The sequence below is a fragment of the Pyxicephalus adspersus genome, chromosome 2 (assembly GCF_032062135.1).
Source record: "Pyxicephalus adspersus chromosome 2, UCB_Pads_2.0, whole genome shotgun sequence".
In the NCBI taxonomy this organism is placed as follows: Eukaryota; Metazoa; Chordata; class Amphibia; order Anura; family Pyxicephalidae; genus Pyxicephalus; species Pyxicephalus adspersus.
Window position 1 is genome coordinate 149342120 of NC_092859.1, and position 19774 is coordinate 149361893.

At 38.9% G+C, this 19774-nt stretch overlaps 1 protein-coding gene across 2 annotated transcripts in view; it reads right to left on the bottom strand.

The window, feature by feature from the left end:
• Positions 1-15575, bottom strand: part of FES (FES proto-oncogene, tyrosine kinase) — a 117871-nt gene extending 102296 nt beyond the window's left edge. Inside the window, exon 1 of one of the 2 annotated variants that reach the window (XM_072402757.1) lies at positions 15339-15575. Coding sequence is in view for 1 of the 2 variants with exons in the window: in XM_072402756.1 (XP_072258857.1) it covers positions 12802-12854 (53 nt within the window). In the remaining variant the exon portion in view is untranslated. Of the gene's footprint in view, positions 1-12801; positions 13179-15338 lie in introns of those variants that run through there. The other variant, XM_072402756.1, reaches the window with a different exon arrangement.
• Between the last annotated feature and the right edge of the window lie 4199 nt (positions 15576-19774).

Sequence of the window (19774 nt, forward strand, 5' to 3'; positions counted from 1 at the left end):
TTTGCAAATCGAATAAATGCTTTCACCTTGCTATGGGAACAGCTTATACTTCAGTAAATCCACCAGATTTCTATTCTATTTAGTGGTGCAAGGTGATATAATGTTCAAATTTCCCCATGCATTTTTGAAAATTGAAAAAAAAAAATTATAAAAAAGTATACCTCAGATATTGTATACAAGGGTAGACATATAGAGGTGCAATGCTGCTGCTTGGACAGGGGGCTCCAAGTCAAGTCTGGATAGGGATTCATCGTTGGCTACGTCCGCCATGTATACCTAGCATTAGATCTACCAGTCAGTACAGTATGTAGGGCAAGGGCTTGGCTGATTGGATTCCTACTGATTGGGTCCACTGATTGTTCCCCTTCATGTAAATGAAGGGGAAATGGGAGTGAATGATGATGGCGGTGTAATTCAGGGCCAGCTTTCCTATAAAGAAGTTTATGCGGAATAGGGAGGTGTAGAAAGCCGAAAATGTAGGTGTAAGTGGAGGACAAATGTGGCTAACACCCCTGACAATTTAATCACTATGGCATCATTACAACAAAGAACATTAAATCTATCAAAGCAGGCTCCCCTGTTATACGAAACTGCCCACTTCCCTTCCATGAACCCCAATAGCTGACCTTCACATAGCTGGCCATTTACCTTGTTTGAACCCCAATTTCTTGGCAACAGGGAGCTGTAGGGTCCTGAAGATGTAGTAGTAAGTACATCACCCCCTTGGCTATCTGCCACATGAATCACATTTTTCTGGAAGTATCCATTGCAGAGTTATTGGGGTACATAGAAGGTTGGTGGCTACCTATAACTGGCCCGTTGCATTTTAAATATTTGACATGAATATTGAATAGGCCAACGCTGTATGGCAGCTTTAGTTTTGGATCTTTTACCGATAAAGAATAAAAAAGAATTTGTCAGGTTGCCTAAAGCTGAGCTTCAGGCACAATAAACTTTCCTTCTTCAAAGCAGTTCCTTTCCTTTCTTTAAAGCAAGGTAACCCAGTGAAGTGCTTTAGTAGTAATCTAATCACTGCCGGTCTCATACACCCAACACATCTTCAACTACTGGACATTTACACAACCCTTAGCCCCAAGCTTTGTATTTTCCAATGGCCAGAACAAGAGAGAAGTAGGACATGGGCACGATGTTGTTCAATGGGACTTGTAGGACTTTGATTATTTTGGACTTGGAAGTATGTGGAGGTGTAATCTGGGGCAAACCTTCCAAAAAAGTGCACCCCACTGAAATACCTCCATATTTATGCTAAAAAAAAAATTATGATACTTGCTTTTTTTCTCATGTATAAGACCTTGACACGACTTGACCTTATATTCTAAAAAATAAAAAAAAACACACTGGCACCAGATAACACTTTGTCTCAAAATATATTCCAAACTTGTATACATTTTACACACTTTATATCACACGTAGGCAGGAAATTACCACTAATAATATAAATGATGCACACCAATGTGTAAGTGGTCACTGTTTGTGGCTTTACACCAGGATAGTGGATTGCACATTAACAATTAGAATGCACACAATTGTCCATAACGGAAACCTTGCTAATATAACAAAGATAACAGAATTGCAATTACTTTATTACTTTTCAAGCATACTGTATAATGACTCCACAATGGACAACTGCTGTTATGCATGCAATCAGAATACATGAAATGCTTGGTCTTATAGTTGGGCATACCTTTTACATGCTTTAATAATGGATCCAGGAGTATTTTTGCTGGAATTGAAATTTAGCAGGCCATGCATATACTAGTCCTCTTTTTTAAAAATGCAAACACAACACTGACTGCAATCACATAAATCTCTGGCATGAACTGTTCCATTATTGTTACCCATGACTATATTTTAAAGGTAAGTGATGTAGAATGTCTGCTATCACTTTGGTTTCTATCACTCCCTCTCACACTCACAATCAGGCTTCTCCATTGCCCAACCAGCAAGCTTGGTATGTGTTTCTATTCGCATGCCTGTCTATGCAGTTCTTGAGCATCTTGCTGTGCTGATTATTGGAGGTGATGGAACACAAAACTGTAGTCACAGCAAGTATATATTGACCAAATGTAAGATCTCAGTCTAATAACAGGAAACTAAAAGGCAAGAGAGGTGTTAAGTCTGTATAAATAGATACTCAGCTATAGTCATACACAATGGGTATGGTTTATTAAAGCTCTCCAAGACTGGAGAAGGTATACTATCATGGGAGAATCTGGGTAAACTAGCAAACCCAAAATCCTGAAAACTCTTTGCTAATAGTTGGCAAGTGTTTTCAATCCTGGACCAGATCCATTCCAATTCTATGTTTGCTGGATCACCTTGGTTCTCCCATGATAGTCTATCTCTAGTCTTGGAGAGCTTTAATAAATCAGGCCCAATGTAAAAATTGAAGTAATATGTATAATTTATAGTAATGAACATGATTGCTTTGAGAATTTGCTGTGGAAATTTATGACTTAAAGCGTACCTAAACTTCAGTTTACTTTTTTTTCTTTAAAAAAAAAAGGGTGCACCACTGCCCCCTAATTTTTGATCGCCTAAGCGATCGAGAATAAATGGGAGTGCAAAGCCTCCCTGGATGCCTACGTCACGCATCCCAGGAGGCCCTTGGGTGCTCCTTCTGTGCAGAAGGAGTCTTTTCGTGCAAATAGAAAAATTTGCCGATCTCACACATGCACAGTGAGATGGGCAATTCTTTTTTCGAAGAGAAGATGGCAGCGCCTGGTGCGGCAGCGCGGAGACGGATGCCCGGACGACACGGGACCCGATGAAAGACACCTGCGGACCGATCGACTACACTGCAGGATTGAAGGTAAGTGTATTTTATTTTAGGCACTTTTCAGTTGAGTTTCTCTTTAAGTTGGGCTTTAAACCAAGCACAAGGTTCGAATGAGCGTCCATTGCTCATGCCTGCATAGTCTTAGGCCTACAGTGCAAAGGTCCCACAGCTTTTGTTATGTTAAACCTAAAGTGAAAATATACTTTACAAATTGAAAAATGGGAGCAGACAGGCCTTTTTTTGCCCATGGGACAGACAATGTCCCTTCTGTAATAAAATAAACTTAGCTGCCATTTGGTAATCTTTTCTATAATGTACACTGAGCTGCACATGCATAGCTCAGTGTACGATCCTGGCATACCCAGCTGCTGTGAGCGGGGAATACGTCATTTCGGCCTGGCCAATCAAGATCCATGGTCAAAGATTCAAACCCCAAAGAGAACTGAGAAAAATTGCTGGTGCAAGAACGGAACAAGGTAGGGTGATAGTACTTAATATATTGGAATCAAATTTTTTTATGGTAGAAGTGAAATCACCTTTGTCTTCTATCAACAACCTACCTGCTTGAAATTCTTTATTTTTACAGAATATTTACATGTTTATTATTAAATTGTTAGTTAATATCATGATCTGAGTGCATTATCTAATAACTCATGCACAAATGATGTAAAGGTCTAATAATTGGTACCTAATATGGGAAAAGTGTGCATGTCATATACATGACCTCTCTGTTCCTATCTCTTACAGTCTTACATATTTGGGCCCAACAGTTTTTTTTAGGTAGCAATGTAAAGGCTAAAAAAAATCATTGGCACTATAATAAAATTCTAGTCATGTTTTAGATTTTCACAGGTACTTTCACATATTATCAAGGCTTTTAAAGAAAGAATTGGCTTATATTAGATGAAAACAGTCAATCCTCTTAATTTATACCAGCAGTCCATTGCTATAATTTAAAAAAAAATGTGAGCTATGCTGATAAATGGGAAATGAGAGTTATTATTTTTATTATTATGCCGCCACATGACGCAAGATGCAGAAAGCCAAATATTTTCTTCAGGGCAAAAATTCACATTTTCAGGAGTTCAAAGAAGAGCTATTTTTTTCCTTTTTCCATCTCTAGCACAATGCAAGAAAACTTGCTAAAAGCAGGTCATAAATTGGAATTTGTAGACTTATATTTTTATTAGGCGTATGTTTAAAAAAATCAGTGACTACCTATAGTTAATATTAATTTAAATATTCTGTAGATACTGTATATAATATGCATATAGTCTATACAACGGTGGCCATATTAGCTTGGAATTTTTCTGGCTTGTTACTATGCAGGTATATATAAAGATCTTTCCCCCAAAATGATATGGCTAATAATGAATGAGAATAAAGATTATGATTATAAGCCTCCAAGTGATTGAGTTTAGGTAGATCCAGTATTTTTATCTTGTATTTATTTAGCACCAATGTTGTCTCTCAAAGGGGCTCAAAATCTAATATCCCTGCCATAGTCATTTGTCATTAATACAGACCGAAGGTCAATTAGTGTTTTGGGAATTAACCTAAATATATGCTTTTGGAATATGGTAGGAAATCAGAGTGCCCAAAGAAAACACAGGGAGAACCTACAACCCCTATGCAGATAGTGTCCTTGCTGAAATTTGAATCTTGACCCCAGAGCTGCAAAGGCAAGCACAGTTGATACTACAGCATACAAAGACATTTTAGACTTTGGGCTGCGGCTGCATTTGCCAATGGACTCACCAATGGATTCCGCCTCATTCACCACCTTTTTATGGATGGACGTTCCTTCCTAATGTAATACACATAATACACCTAGTTGCTTGATGGCTCTTACTATCCCCTGAGGAAGCCCATAGGGTGAAACGCGTCAGAACTTGAGACCAATCCTCCCTCTGTCTCCTTTCTAGGAAGAATCTATCTAGTATCCAAGCTACGAACCTCACTACAATGGGGTCACATTAACTTGTACTATATTTGTTTAATCACTCACCTATGTGTTGATGTGTTTAATCGCAATACAATTTTCTGTAATCTCTATATTATATATACAATATACCTGTGAAAAAATCCCCTTTTTATACCTCCATCCATTTTTTCCTGAACTTCCAGCAACATATTAGGAAAGGGTCTTTTCTGTTTCAGCATCCCAATAGATCTTATTTAATTAAACTCTTTAAGACTGGAGAAATAGACTATCATAGAAGAACCTAGGTGACCCAGCAAACCTGGAATTGATCTACTCCAACATTTCCCAGCTAATAGCAAATGATTTTAAATAAATCAGTTCCAGGTTTGCTGGGTCACCAAGGTTCTCCCATTATAGTCTATCTTCACCAGTCTTGGTGCGCTTTAATAAATCAGGCCCATTGTGTTTAAGGCTATTTACACATGTCAGATGATTCTCGTCCGCTACATGCTGCAGGGTTCTTCTTGGATGACAATGTGACATAACAGAGGCCGTCCGGTGTCGTTTCTGGATCTGTCCTGGTGGATCCATGAATTACAGAAAATGAAAGGCTGCCTCCCCGCTCCATGGAGCAGAACAGCGCTGTATGTACAGTACTCGTTTCTTCATCTTTCAGCTGTTTGTCTTGAAAGATCCTTTCCAAGAACATAAATCTAGCTTGTGTACGCAGCCTTGCACTGGGTCCAAAAAGGTTTGACCAGTTTGGCCATTAGGTACTAGAATACAATGTGGCGCTCTAACTCCAACCCTACCGAACACCTTTGAGTTGAATGCACATTGAAAGTTGGGTCCTATTTATCCAACATCAATGCCTGACCAAACAAATATGTTTGTCTAATTGTATCAAATTATAATAGATAGGTTTAAAGCCTTCCCAGAAGCGTGATGGCCATTATAGATCCAATGGCAGCCAACTTCATAATAATGAGGTTAGTTATAGTATTGGAGGACCTAAAAGGGTCAAAAAGTGGGATGGTTGGGTGCTCACAAACTTTTACCAAGTGATATTCGACCATGATGTATATTATTAATGCTGTACATATGGATATCATTACCACATGCTGCTTCAGTTACTTGAGAACACTAGGCAGTCATAGAAGGTTTATTCAGATGAGCATTGAAATAGTTTTCCTGTAAAATTGTTCATTGGCATTGATCCAAAATCAAACAATAGAATCATTATTGGGTGTTCACATCAACGTTCTGCCTTGCGGTTTAGTTGGCTGCCTGACTGGCAAACAATGAATGCAACAATCGATGGCCACCTACTCTACTGGAATGCTGTAATAGACTTGCATTGGAGCACCAAGAGAACACCTTGCAGCAATTGGATAAAAGTTCAAATAGCATTTTGTATAAGCCCCGGAGGCCTGGCATTTGCAGGAAACAATCCAGAATTCTGTGTACCAGATGTGGCAAACTCAAAGCAGATAACACTCTGCTGTAAGATAAAATTGCAAGAAAGATGTTGTTAGTGATATCAGAGTTGTGAAACAGCTTTATCACAGCTACGGGAACAATGAGCACACAAATATGTTTCTCCAGATTGCCTCTCCTATTGCCCACAGTTCTTTTCAGCTTTGTTCTCAATCAGCCTGCAAGGTAGCAATAGAAATATTTGTTTGATGCCAACTAAACATAAACAAATGCCGGACAGACTTTGCACCAAACACAGGTCAAACGTCAATGGGGGTTTTCTATCATTGATTTTCTAGTTGGATTTGAATGTGGTCTTAGGAAACAGCACCCTGTGAGTGAAACAGAACAGTCCTCTTCATTGTCTCTGTTCCTGCATTTAGGATTTAGAAATCTAAGAAAAGTAAGATTTCTAAGGTAAAGTTGATAGGAGCCTATTTTATGTGCATTGTGTTACTATTATTATTATTATTATTATTAATAATAATATCTTTTTTATTATTATTATTATTATTATTAATATTAATAATATTAATAAAAAACAGTATTTATATAGCACCAACATATTATGCAGCGTTGTACATTAAATAGGGGTTGCAATGACAGACAGATACAAACAATGACACAAGGAGGAGGACCGTGCCCAGAGGAACTTACAATCTAAGCGGTGTTGTAGTGCCATCCATTTTAATTTGGAAAACCACCCATGTATCAACCAAATAAGTGTGTGGTTGTCAACAAACTTGCACATCATAATGCTGCAAGTACAGGAAAGTACCTGCTGATTTGCTAGAAATCCAGTATTAGATATAGGTGCATGGTGGGTATCTCAGCAAACCCTGGAGATACTGGGACTGAATGAATTCCCATGCACTTGTATAGGAGTTGCATGATCCCAGCATGGTCAATCAAGACAAAAGACACACAAAAGGAAACTGGATGAAAATGGAGTAACAAAGCAAGGACAGGTGAGTGTAATTAAAAAAAATGCAATCAGGTGGTTAAGTTTATTTTATTGCAGAATGGATATTGCATGTCCCTATTTCAATAAAGAACTAGCCTGGTTGAACTTTTTATTTTTAGGGTTTAGTTCTGCTTTAACTAATAGATCAACAAACTTTAATAAAAATTAAAAGGTGATTTTGAACATTTGCAAGGTGGAAATATTCTCAAAAAATATAACCAGTTGAAACAAAGTACAGAACCAATGAGTGCATATCAAGGCATTTCACTTTCTTTGCCTGATTGCTGCTCTTGGCTTTGATGGACTCTTCTTCTAACTTACTTTTTCTTTTAGGTCCCTCAATTTATAGGAAGCCTTGGTGATTTAAGGAGATCATTGCTTAAAAACGGAATCTTTCCATTCCAATACCCTGATATTGATATTGGTCAGCAGATATGAACAGGAAATTTTCGAGAAGTGAAAATATCACTGAATGGGTTTTTAAACCCTGAAAACAAGGATGTGACAATGGTCAACTTCTATGGTGCCCAGTCTGAATCTGAAAGAACTGCAAAACCGAGCTCTTGTTCAATACAGTACTCATCATTTCCTCTTTTCAGTGGGAGATCTTGCAGGTTTCTAGGGGTGAGGAGCGCAGATTCAATACAAGCATGAAAGAATGTACCAAGAGTGTATACCATTTAGAGGAAAGCTCAATACAACATATACAATAAACATATGCAATACCCTCTCAGGGATGCAGAATAATTCTAAATACTTTAAAAGCAAAATTTTATGAATATAATTATTTTTTTTAAAACCATTGGTCCACTTGCTTTATCCAAGCTTTGGCTGACCTCATACAAGAATATTGTTGCATTGCACAAGCTCAGCACATCAGCAGATCCTCATGTATGGCTGCAATTTTTAATTAATTTCAAGGACAGTCAGTGCTGGAGGGTATAAATAGGAATCCATAGGTGATCATTTTATGTATAACACCTTTATTTCCCAATCTTAGGAGGGTGTTAGGAAAGGTACATTACAGGCCACTACCAACTGATGTGGTTCCAAGAACATCTTGCCATGGGGCCACGCAATATATCTAGTTATGCTTCTGCCATTACCAAAATTATGGATAGCTGATAGTTCTGTATAGTTCATAGTTTACTGTATTTTCTCGTAAATGGAAAATCAGGAAGTTTGTGACAGACACCATGGATAGGCCATTCTCCTTGTTGTGTCACTTGGGAGGGAAACAATATCTTGTTTGCAAGTATTGTTATAAATTATAAGTAACTCTTGTAGAATACAAATGTCAAACATCTAAAAATATCCAGATTTTCTTACAAAATGATTTACATGTTTGGTCTGTATGTTAAGGCTATGAGCCAACTGACTGATAGATTGGTAACTACACGTAATCACTCTGATCGCTTGGACAGTTTATTACTTGTATATGAAGAACATTTTGTAAATGATTTCCCTACATATCTTTCCTATACCTGGTTTATGTCTCATCTTCCCCCGAGGAAGCCCAACAGGGCGAAACGCATCAGTTCCGAGACTTATGAATTTCCTTTTTGTGCTACTAAGCGTACCTGTGTCTTGGAACTATTGGACTATAACTGTATCACTGAAGCTGAATGTATGTTTTGAGTCCAAAAATACCCCCAACAAGAAGATAAGGGTTATGGACCGGTAATTGCCGGAGAATTGTATCTTATCTAAAGGCATACTTACCCATGTGATTGTAACCATTACAACTAAATAGACTTTTCACAAATAACCCTCTGCTACCTAGTCTCTTTCTTGTTACAATCTAAATATGTAATCAATACATATCATATCTTTTATATCATATATACATATGTATTTATATATACATATCGCTTTACAGGACAGATCTTACTTTCATTTTACAGATTTAACTTGATTAAAACTTGATTACATTCATCCAATAGGTTAGTTTTTGAATTTGTTATGTAGGGTGACGGTTTGGTTTAATGATCACTAGAAATTATCTATTTTAAGATCATTTGTTGTTACATGTATAGATATAATCATCAATATACCCATGCTCTTCTAGAAATTTGTAATATACAATTCAGTAGACGTGAAGTTTCTAAGATGTTAAAAAATGCTGTTACAGTGGATTCATTTTCAGAGAACTTCCCATTTTATTGATGAGCAGTTTGCAATGTAATTATTTTGTGTCTCAATAATAAGTTCTTCAGCCCTCTCTCACAACAAGGATTGCTCTGTTGAAAAAAAATTGAGTGTTGCTTCGTCAGATAAGACAACGGGCATTCCTACCACTCTTCATCCTATGGGGTCCTCAGGATTGAGAAACAATGCTTTATGTAGATGAGCATGTCCTCATTATATATTGCAGCCTGCCATTGTACCGCATGCTGTGAAATAACCAAGTAACGTTGGGAAACCCACTTCTCATTTTGTGGCAGATTGCTCAATTCAGCAAAATACACTTGGTTGTTTTTCGCAAGCTATTGCTAAGTATAACGGCACATCTATACAGTTGGTGTAGTTTGAAAATGACAATTTCGCCCTTGGAATTTGCTCAATATCGGTGTATGAAGCATCAACATCAACTGCTACTGTGTACAAAACACAAATCAGACACAAAGTCTATAATAACAGTACAACAATTGAGCAATTAATGAAACACGTGGATTAAAACCAATTCCTATATTAGCTGATGGAAGATGACGCAGAATTGTTTCTGGCAATTTTGGGTTTAGTGTGAACTCATTTGTAAACATCGGTGAAGTATAGCTGCTTATCCTAATGAAAGTTTCCACTGGCAATTTGTGTTTACATGAGGGTTGGGAAGGACTTTATTTACCATAATGCCACTTGTGGGTCAATGCCTAGTGTTAAGCTGCGTACACACGTGCAATAATAATCATTTGAAACCAACGACTAACGACTGTTTGTCCGATAATCGTTTACAAAAAAAGTGCACAATGACGCCGATGAGTGATGATTGTGGCTGGAAAAGAACGGCCGACCCGGCAGATCTGATTGGGCGACGTTTGTTCGCAATTTATTGTGTGTACAGTCAATCAGTGATAGTTCTGCAGTACACTTTTCCTTTTACATGTCATTTGCTGCATCGTTCAAACGATCGTATCTAGCGTGTGTACATTATTGGTGGATTATATTTGAACAGTCACATCGTTACAGCATGTACAGAATTGTGCACAATACGTTCATTCAAAATAATCATGCATAATCGCTAGTCGTTCACTTTCTAATGACAATTATTGCACTAGGCTCCTATCATACTTGCATTGAAAAACCAAAAGATTGGCAGAGAGCTGCAAAATGTAGCGTAAGTAAATGAGATTGCACGCAGTTGCTGCTGCCGTTATGAGTGCGGTGCAATTCTTACTCCAGAGACAAAGAACGTGGTCAAAAGCAACCTATTGCTTTCTGGAACCACTGGAGCCAATGATGCTCTGTGTATAAAATGGTCCCCCAACCGCTTCCATTCAGTTTCCTAGGAGCTGATAGAACTGTATTTCCCTATTTAATGTACAGCGCTGCGTAATATGTTGGCGCTATATAAATCCTGTTTAATAATAATAATAATAACTGTAGTTAGGCCTGTATCAGAACTCTTAATAAGAGGTTTGAAATGGACCCTTGATGGAGCAGCACCAAGTCTCAAATTTTCCTAATTTTCTCCACTTCTGGACATTAGCGGTTGGTTATATTCAGCAAGGAAAATGTAGAAAGAATAAGGGTGCAAGCGATACAAAAAAGAACATAAAGGCTCGTTATAGTTTAGCAATATGAAATTGTCTCTCTTTTCTCTGGTTTGCATACTTGAGAAATAGTTTTGCATATCACTGCATGTGACATCCGATTGTGCAGTCTGACTAAAACTGGATTTCCATCACTGGAGCCTGTAGGGACACACTGGAGGCCAAAGTTCAAACAGATAGAAGTTCCAGCTTAACCACTCCAGATAACCTTGGCTGCCAGTAGGGCAGCGTCTTGGCTACCAAGAATGAATGTGGGTGGTTGACCACCCGCCGAATGCCCATAAAATCCCCTCAAGCACTTGTTCATTTTAAGCTAACATGGAGGTGGTGGCTGCTCAGTGGCTAACAACCTGATTCTCATCCTACATACCTAAGGAACACTCTCTGTTAGAATCCAAGTAGTCTCTCTCTGTTCCAGACTTTGAGTGCTTTGATAAATCAGGCCCAAGGAGTGGGGTAGTGAATGGAAAATCTCCTACCAGTGAAGATTTCACCAAGCATGTACCATACCTCCAATAAACCACATTGGGAAGACTTCATTAGGTCCCAATTGTAATAGGAATCAGCTGATATATGACCACCTTGCCCTTTGAATGAGACCCTCTGCCCATTTGGCTACCCCAGCAGTACATCATTGTAAAGTAAAATTTCAGACATTTTGTTGGATATGCAGAAATATTTTTGACCACAGACATTGATCATTCAGCTCAACAAGGAAACCCTAAAATAGACAATCAGCCAGGAAAACCCATCCTGGCTCATCAATTCTTCTTCTCAGAAGTCCTAGGGGGTGACATACAGAACATTTCTCAATCCATTGACCTTACAATAACCCCTTTAGTCATGAGTGCACTTACAGGGGAAAAAAAGCTTGGAAGCTACAGTTTCAAAAATGACTAATATAAGAAGTTTTCAATATATTCAATCGTGACGATACTCTTCTGGAAATCAGACAAGGAGATGGATGGGGTTCTAAGCCCAACACATATATACCTAGACCTGAGCACTCAGCAATGACTCCAACAAAAGACAATGAGGAGTTAAATAAATTATTTACATTGCCAGTTTGTGGGCAGTTATGAATTTTTTTACTTTAGAATCATTTGAATTCCATTTAACATTAACATTCTGTATTTTTAAAGTGCACTTTTTTTGGTTTGGATAGAATGTAAAAAGTTAAAACCCCAGTCTGGGTATTATTGGTTGTCTGTGTACCATTTGAAAAACTTTCCCTCGCCCTTTCTCCCCAGAAACCCAACAAGAGTTATGGAAATCTCCAAAAAAATGGGATGAATCCCACCCAGTTGGCCCCCAGTTGAAAATTTTTCTTAACCTCTTGTTTTGAGGACAATAGTAACATTTTGTGTTCTCCCCTTATTTTTATACTCTTTCTCTGTGACAATGATACACCTGTACACCTAGACTGGTGGATCTCCCCAATTGGGACACAGGCAGCAATAAGAAATTGTCAGAGTTCAACCAAGTGTTTCCCAGCCATGGTTCTTCCAAAAGTTGATAGGGGTTCATTGAGCATATTTGTGCCACTTAGGCCAGTTTAAGTGATGTTTATGGTTATCTGTAAGGGTGACATTCTTCCCGTTGGCCAGCAATGTAAGAAGCATACTTTCTACTGATCACCACACTAATATGATCTAGTAATTATAGCAGGGGTTCCCTGAAGGTTATTTCAATGGTTCCTACATGTAAAAAAAAAGTTAAGAAACATTGCTCCAACTCTTCCTAACTCTATACAAAGCCAAAAAGTTTTGCCTAGATATACAATTTAACAAAAGTTTTTTCTTTTTTATGGCACAACACCAAGCCAATAGAGATATTTTAACGTGGAACTAAACCCTTTGCTGCTCACCTATACCCATTCCATCCCAAGATGCCACCATCTTCCTTCTTTACTTCTTTCATGATCTTTGATCATTCTGATTGTCTGGCTTTAAATGACATGACTCCCACTCAAGCATGCCAGAGTTCATTCCTTTCCAACACACAAGGCAGGATTGCCATGCACAAGCACAGTTGGGCTAAATTTAAAAGCTGGGCTGTAATGTAAGAACAGTTATTGCAGAAAGAACAGCAACCGTCCCTTGCTACAATAACCACCTGCCTGAACCACAAATTTGCAAACTTTAGTTCCACTTTAAATCTTACGCCGCCAACAGTTTGGCTGCTCTGTGATTGTGTTGTCTAGCAGTATACACAAACCATTAGCAGCTTCTCTATATTCACTGTGCCTGAAACTTCCATTAAGCATCAGTGATATGAATATGAAATAATGGGGAAGAGCGCACAAGACAACATGCGCACCAAAGCATGTGCATGTCCTTATCTAGTTACTGCTGTGAAAATGCACATGTGCGTCTCCCATGCACAATCAGGTATTGCAGAGAGTGACTTGAATGCGTGACTACGTGCACTGGTCATTCCTTGATCATACATTGGTCATTTGAAGTCAACTTATTTAGAAAATTTCACTTGCCTGTAAAGAAACCTTAAAAGTAAAAAAAAAAATCCCTATTTAATTTTAAATTAACTCTGATTGCACTTATTGTGGAACTGAAATGGTAAATGGTTACATATGACAACCGTATATTTGTACTTCTCCCTTTATAAGGAAGTAACTAAGCAAATCACGAAGATCAGATTGTATTTTTCATTTATTTGGGAAATACTTACAACCCTTTAAAGAAAAAGGTGCAATAAGCATTGGTGTGCAGCTTGTATGGTGTTTAAAGTATACAGCAGAATTTAATTTAAGGACGGGTATTATAGAATTTAAAACAGCCAAGCAAAACAGTGCCGCATGCAACATCCACAGCCTAATATGTGCTGCACCTCCAGGGATCTGTGTCATCAGCTGCAATGGCTATCCAAGCTGACTCACATCCATGGTGAACATATGCCGAGGCCCTAACACATGGAATACATTATTATATTTTATGATTGACCTCCGTACGCTGACCAGCTATTTCACAAGGATCAAGTCATAAAGAGTTAATTATGACCTTTGGTAATGGCAGTAGGTAGCACGGAAAGGATCAAGTATGCCACAAATGTGCCAGGCAGGTAGACTGCATTTTCATTGGAATTGCAAAGATTAGATTCAATTAGAGTTTTGCTGCATTTTATGCAGTTTACTGTTTGTTTTGTTTTATAAACCAATAAAATGTAGCAAATGCTAATTAAATCCTATAATAAATCACATTTTTAAATAATAATGTCAAGCCTTGAAAGGACCGTGTGCTTTGCCCTTAAACGTGCCCCCATATCTGCCTATTCTTCCTTTTATTTGAATTCCAATAGTATCCTATGCCATGACATAAGCAGTACAGGGATAGAGGAGCATGCAACTCTCCGTGCATGTCATAGCGCTAGGTCCTTGGCAGCCAATCACCGTGCACCACTTTGGGGGCTAAAGAATAAAGTTATTAGCATTAGGCAAGCTCTATATCACAACTTCTCCTTCCCAGGTGGCATTGTCAAAGCACCATTCAATTTATTATCAACATCATAAATTATCTTGTGGCACAAAGAGCCTAATTTATTACCGGTATTTAGTATAAAATAGACTATCATTGGTAGAATCTGGATGAACCAGCAAACCTGGAATGGATCTGGTCATTTGTAAAATAATAGCAATAGGCTTGCTGCATTATCCAGGTTCACCCATGGTAGTCTATATTCTCCAGTTTTGGAGAGCTTTTTTAAATCAGACCCAAAAGCTAATTAGAATAATTAGGTAAATCAGTAGATATTGGTTAGTTATTGGTTAAGTCAATAGTTATTGGACCAATCACAGTGTGCCAAGGCAAAGAAAGCCCTATATTTTACTGAGAACAGGTGGCTGGGACATCGTTATATGCTAAAATAGCACCATCAAACTCTAGCGGATGCTTTTTCTGAATTACATGACGGGTGAATGAAGAATGTAAATGGGGGACCCTTCACCTCCTTTCCTCCATAGAAAACAAAATGATCCCTTCCAATTTTTATAGATACACAGGATATAATCCCAACCCACCTGTAGCCCAGGTGTCGCATTCAATGCTTCTTTGCATTTTCATTTACTCCTTCCCTTTAAAATGTACCAGACTTTATTTTTCACCTGCTGGACTTTTTGCCTTTGATCAGCTGCGTTCTACAGAATCCTCACCTGCCGCTCTTTTTGCTTTTTGACAGCTGCACAGGTTCCTGGTTTATTTAGTTTTCTGAAATATAAAGCTCCTGCAAAGGTGCAGACCCCCCCCCCCTTACCCACTGATCACCTCTACATTAAAATAATACAATCTGGGCCGGGGTGCCCTGCCAAGCACACACCATATACCATTGGCCCAATGTCTGACCTGCATTGATCTCAGGTCAGTGTCAACAATCACACAGCTAATGACTTACCAGTGTCAGGGTTGTATTTGCTGCACTCACTGGCTGCCAATTCTTTCCATACTCTCAAGTTTATCTTCTTTGTTCAGACTTGTCTTTTAGAAGTTTCCTGCACATTCCTCGGAGTTCTTCGGTTCGTTCACTTGTCTGTCTCTTTGCTGCAGTCTCTTTTACGTCGCCGGTTCGCCTTGGGTTGTGCAGCTGATGGCAGTGACTGTGTAAGCTTAGTGATTGTGTGAGTGACTGGCTTTCTCTGGTTAGTGGCACTGTTACAGAAGTACTTCCCACACTCCTATTAACCCTCCCAGCACCATTCTCTATTAGCTCAATCCAGCGCCGAGTATGGCCAATGGCCAGCAAAAACTTTCTCAGCTTTTACCATATGGCCAGCACTTTTAATCAGATTTTTTTGTATGACATTTATTTTTATTACACAGTATTTATATAGCACCATCATATTACACAGCGCTGTACAAAGTCCATAGTCATGTGACTAACTGTTCCTCAAAGGAGCTTACAATCTAAAGTCCCTATCATAGTCATTTGTCATTATTACAGTCTAAGGTCAATTTTGGGGGAAGCCAATTAACTTAACTGCATGTTTTTGGGATGTGGGAGGAAACTGGAGTACCGGGAGGAAACCCACACACACGAGAGAACCTGCAAACTCCATGCAGATAGTGTCCTGGCCAAGAAGCAAACCTGGGACCTAGCGCTGCAAAGGCCAGAGTGCTAACCACTGAGCCACTATTAGAATAATAACTGATGCTGGTCATACACTAATCAGCAGGTGCGCAGCAGATGTAAATGATTGAAATCTCCTCTATTTAAGTCATTCACCTGGTTACCTTTATCCACCCAGAGCTGACATCGGCTGCCCCCTAATATTCAACAGCCAATTGGAACACTCCCCGATTTTTTAACAATGTACCCATGCTATAAAATAGTCACTCGGAATGATGGAAATCATTTGGGGCATGTACAAGGGTGGACGGTACAAAGTGTGTACGAAAACCCCTTACCCATGTCAACAGGGGCCCCAAATTAGTTTGCACAGGGGTCCACTGATGGCATATACAGTGGTCTCCCAATGATTTGGTGTGGACCAGCGGGGATGACCACTGTCCTTTTCTTTGGAGGAGAGCACAGCGGGGTGTCCCCTGCCCATCCTTCCCCCTCCCCTCTATATAGAACTGGACAGCATTGTGTGTACAGTGCTCGTTAGTTCTGCTGTCACTAAAAACCATTGTGAAATATCATTAATAGCAACAGAAACTGGACGTCTGTACGCAGCTTTACACTAACAACCGGCACAGCTGTGTTTTAGTGTAAGCTGCAAGGAGTGTGCCAATAGGCTGCTGAATGTTAGGGAGCACTCCGTGCTGCTTTATGTGCATGGGGGCGGAGTGTAGCAACATTCAAGAATGGTATTCCCGATCAATATTATCAATATTATTATTATTAGTAAACAGGATTTATATAGTGCCAACATATTACACAGCGCTGTACATTAAATATTCCATTACCATCAATAGGGAATGCCCACGTTATTAGCGCACATGGATTAACAAAGAATGGGTTTTACTGATCAATATATTAAATATGGGTTGGGAATGTTCTGGTTTTTAATGGAATACATATGGATTCAACTTATTTAAATAAATCTAACGTCTAATCTATTTAATATTTCTAATATAGTATATGGCCATCTTTATGTTGGTTTTATATAATGCAGCATAACTCCATGTAACCTCTAATAATCAGTTTCTCTTTATTATAAGTGATAATTACAAGGCTGGGTGGGGGGAGGACAGATCTGCTAAACTGATTCTTAAACTTTATGTCGCAATAGATTTCCTTTTTATTTAGATGGCCACACACTACATTTCCAAAAGATTAGATATTTGATTTGATAAATCACAAATCTATTAGTAACATATGCTCACTTGATTGACATATTGATTGGATATTGATCAGGAATGCTTCTGATGATCGAGCAGGTGGAGGGTACCGGTGATAATGGCAGGCGATCAACCAGCAATCATATGTTATTAATAATATTATTGTTAAACAGGATTTATATAGCACCAACATTATGCAGCGCTGTACAATAAATAGGGGTTGCAAATGACAGACAGATACAGACAGTGACACAGGAGGAGGAGAGGACCCTGCCCCAAAGAGCTTACAATCCAAGAGGAGGGGGAAGTATCACACAATAGGAGGGAGGATATGGAGTGGTGGGAAGTAGTGAGGGTGCATAGCTGTGTACTACTTTATATTTTGTATTGCACAGCACTGGCTAGCATTCTACAAGGAATACAAAGGAGGTGCTATGTGACGGCCACCAGCCAATAGGAGAGCTCCATGCTGTATACATTAATGGCAGGACTTTACTTTACAGGGCTAACTCCAACAAACACCAGCCAATAGGAGAGCTCCATGCTGTATACATTAATGGCAGGACTTTACTTTACAGGGCTAACTCCAACAAACACCAGCCAATAGGAGAGCTCCATGCTGTATACATTAATGGCAGGACTTTACTTTACAGGGCTAACTCCAACAAACACCAGCCAATAGGAGAGCTCAATGCTGTATACATTAAGGGCAGGACGTTTACAGGGCTCCCTCCGACAAATACCAGCCAATAGAAGTGTTTCCCACTGTTTCTTAACAACTGAGCAGTGTTATAGTATACAGCAGGGAAATGTTCCTATTGGCTGCAAACCAAAAAATGGGCTGCAATAGTTCCCGTCATTATTTGTGTAAATGCAGCTTTGTATGGATCCAGAAGCTGCATTTCAAGACCATTAGCAGCGTTTCATTTTTAGTCGGTTTTCAACACACATTACAAGGGGATGGTCTACTGTTGTCACCATCAGGAAATTTACTATGGGAAAGCCATGCAGCTATCCCTGGCGTGCATGTGAAATGGCTGCAGGGAGGCTTCAGGGAATCAGTAGCACTAAGGTGCAAGATGAGTAAATAAAATGTAAAAAAAAGTATTTTGCACTACAGTGAGAAAATATTGCAGGGGGCGTGGCTATCAGCAGTGTTGTTACAGATTCATGTGTCAATCAGCTCCTGACACACCCAGTCCCACCCACTGCTTTCTGGATTGGTAGCACTGCCTCCGCTGCTGAACCCCTCCCACTGTGATCTGCAGTGTCTGAGAGGGGAAGCGTGTGGGACACAAATGGATTTGGCTTAGACAAAAGAGGTCATTTAATTTTTAAGTCATAAAGACCCTGGTACCTCATTCCAGAAGAGGAAGGGAATAGCTGTGTTAGCCAAACTGGTGTGACTGAGCAGTGCTGTGAATCTGACAATTGGAGCTTACTGATTGGAGGGGACAGCGGGAAGATGATTTCATCAGCAAACCACTGCACCATCACCAATCACAGTCCTGACCAACCTGCATAGTCATAGCTTCTATATATCCCTCATTTGGGATCAAGTCTTTCTGTTTCTCATTCCTGCAACCTGTAAGAGTGAAACAGACAACAATAAAACATTGGCAGGCGTTCTAGCTTAACTCTACATAAGTTAAACAGTTTTACTCACATTTGTGTTGTTGTTAGGGGGGTTCTCTTCACTTTTCTATTCTTTTAGCATGCTTGTTTGTTTTGTTGGCTGCAGTATCAGGTCATTGTGTTCCATACTATTCCCAGATGCTTTCATCTAAGGAAATAGACTGGTAAATCCTTGGAAGCATCATTTTGACCTGATATTGTTGACATCTATCCAGAGTTAGTTATAACGTCTGTCCTGTATGTACTCCTATTCAGACCTGGACTAACATCACCTTGGTTTTGGATATTTGTGTATTTGGCTTTGCTATCAAATTCCCTGAAGAAGCGGAAACATTTGCTGTGAAACGTGTCTGGATTTATAGAATTTATGTCATCGATACTGTTTCAGTTCTACTATGTGTGACACAGTAACTCCAAAGCCATGTGGCTGGCTTTTTATTATGTAAGTGTTATGTAATGTTGATATTTTTATCATTTTGTTATTTTTTTTTTCTTTTATATATATGGAAAGGCCAGTAATTTCCTGCTTGGGTCCATTCATCTACAATAGGATTTTTGTTTCTATTGTGTTATTTTGGGGATATGGCAATTTGTGACAACTATATTATTTTTAAAGGGGATTCTTCTTCTCTATGTATAAACTTTTTGTATTCTTTTAACCAGACAGCAAGTGAAGAATCTCTCCAAGATAGCCTCCAACAGCAATAAAACCGAATTGAACTTAAAATCCTTCACTACTTTATCCAAAATTAAAAGGTATAAAATAGAAATATACTTTAAGACTATTGGGTGGTTAATTCTAAATGTTAAAGCTCACTTTTAGACAAAAACCAGATCCCTACTATCCCTCCCTACACCTACGCCTTAATGTTATCATGTATCTTGACCAGCCACTTCAAGGTGAGGGCAACC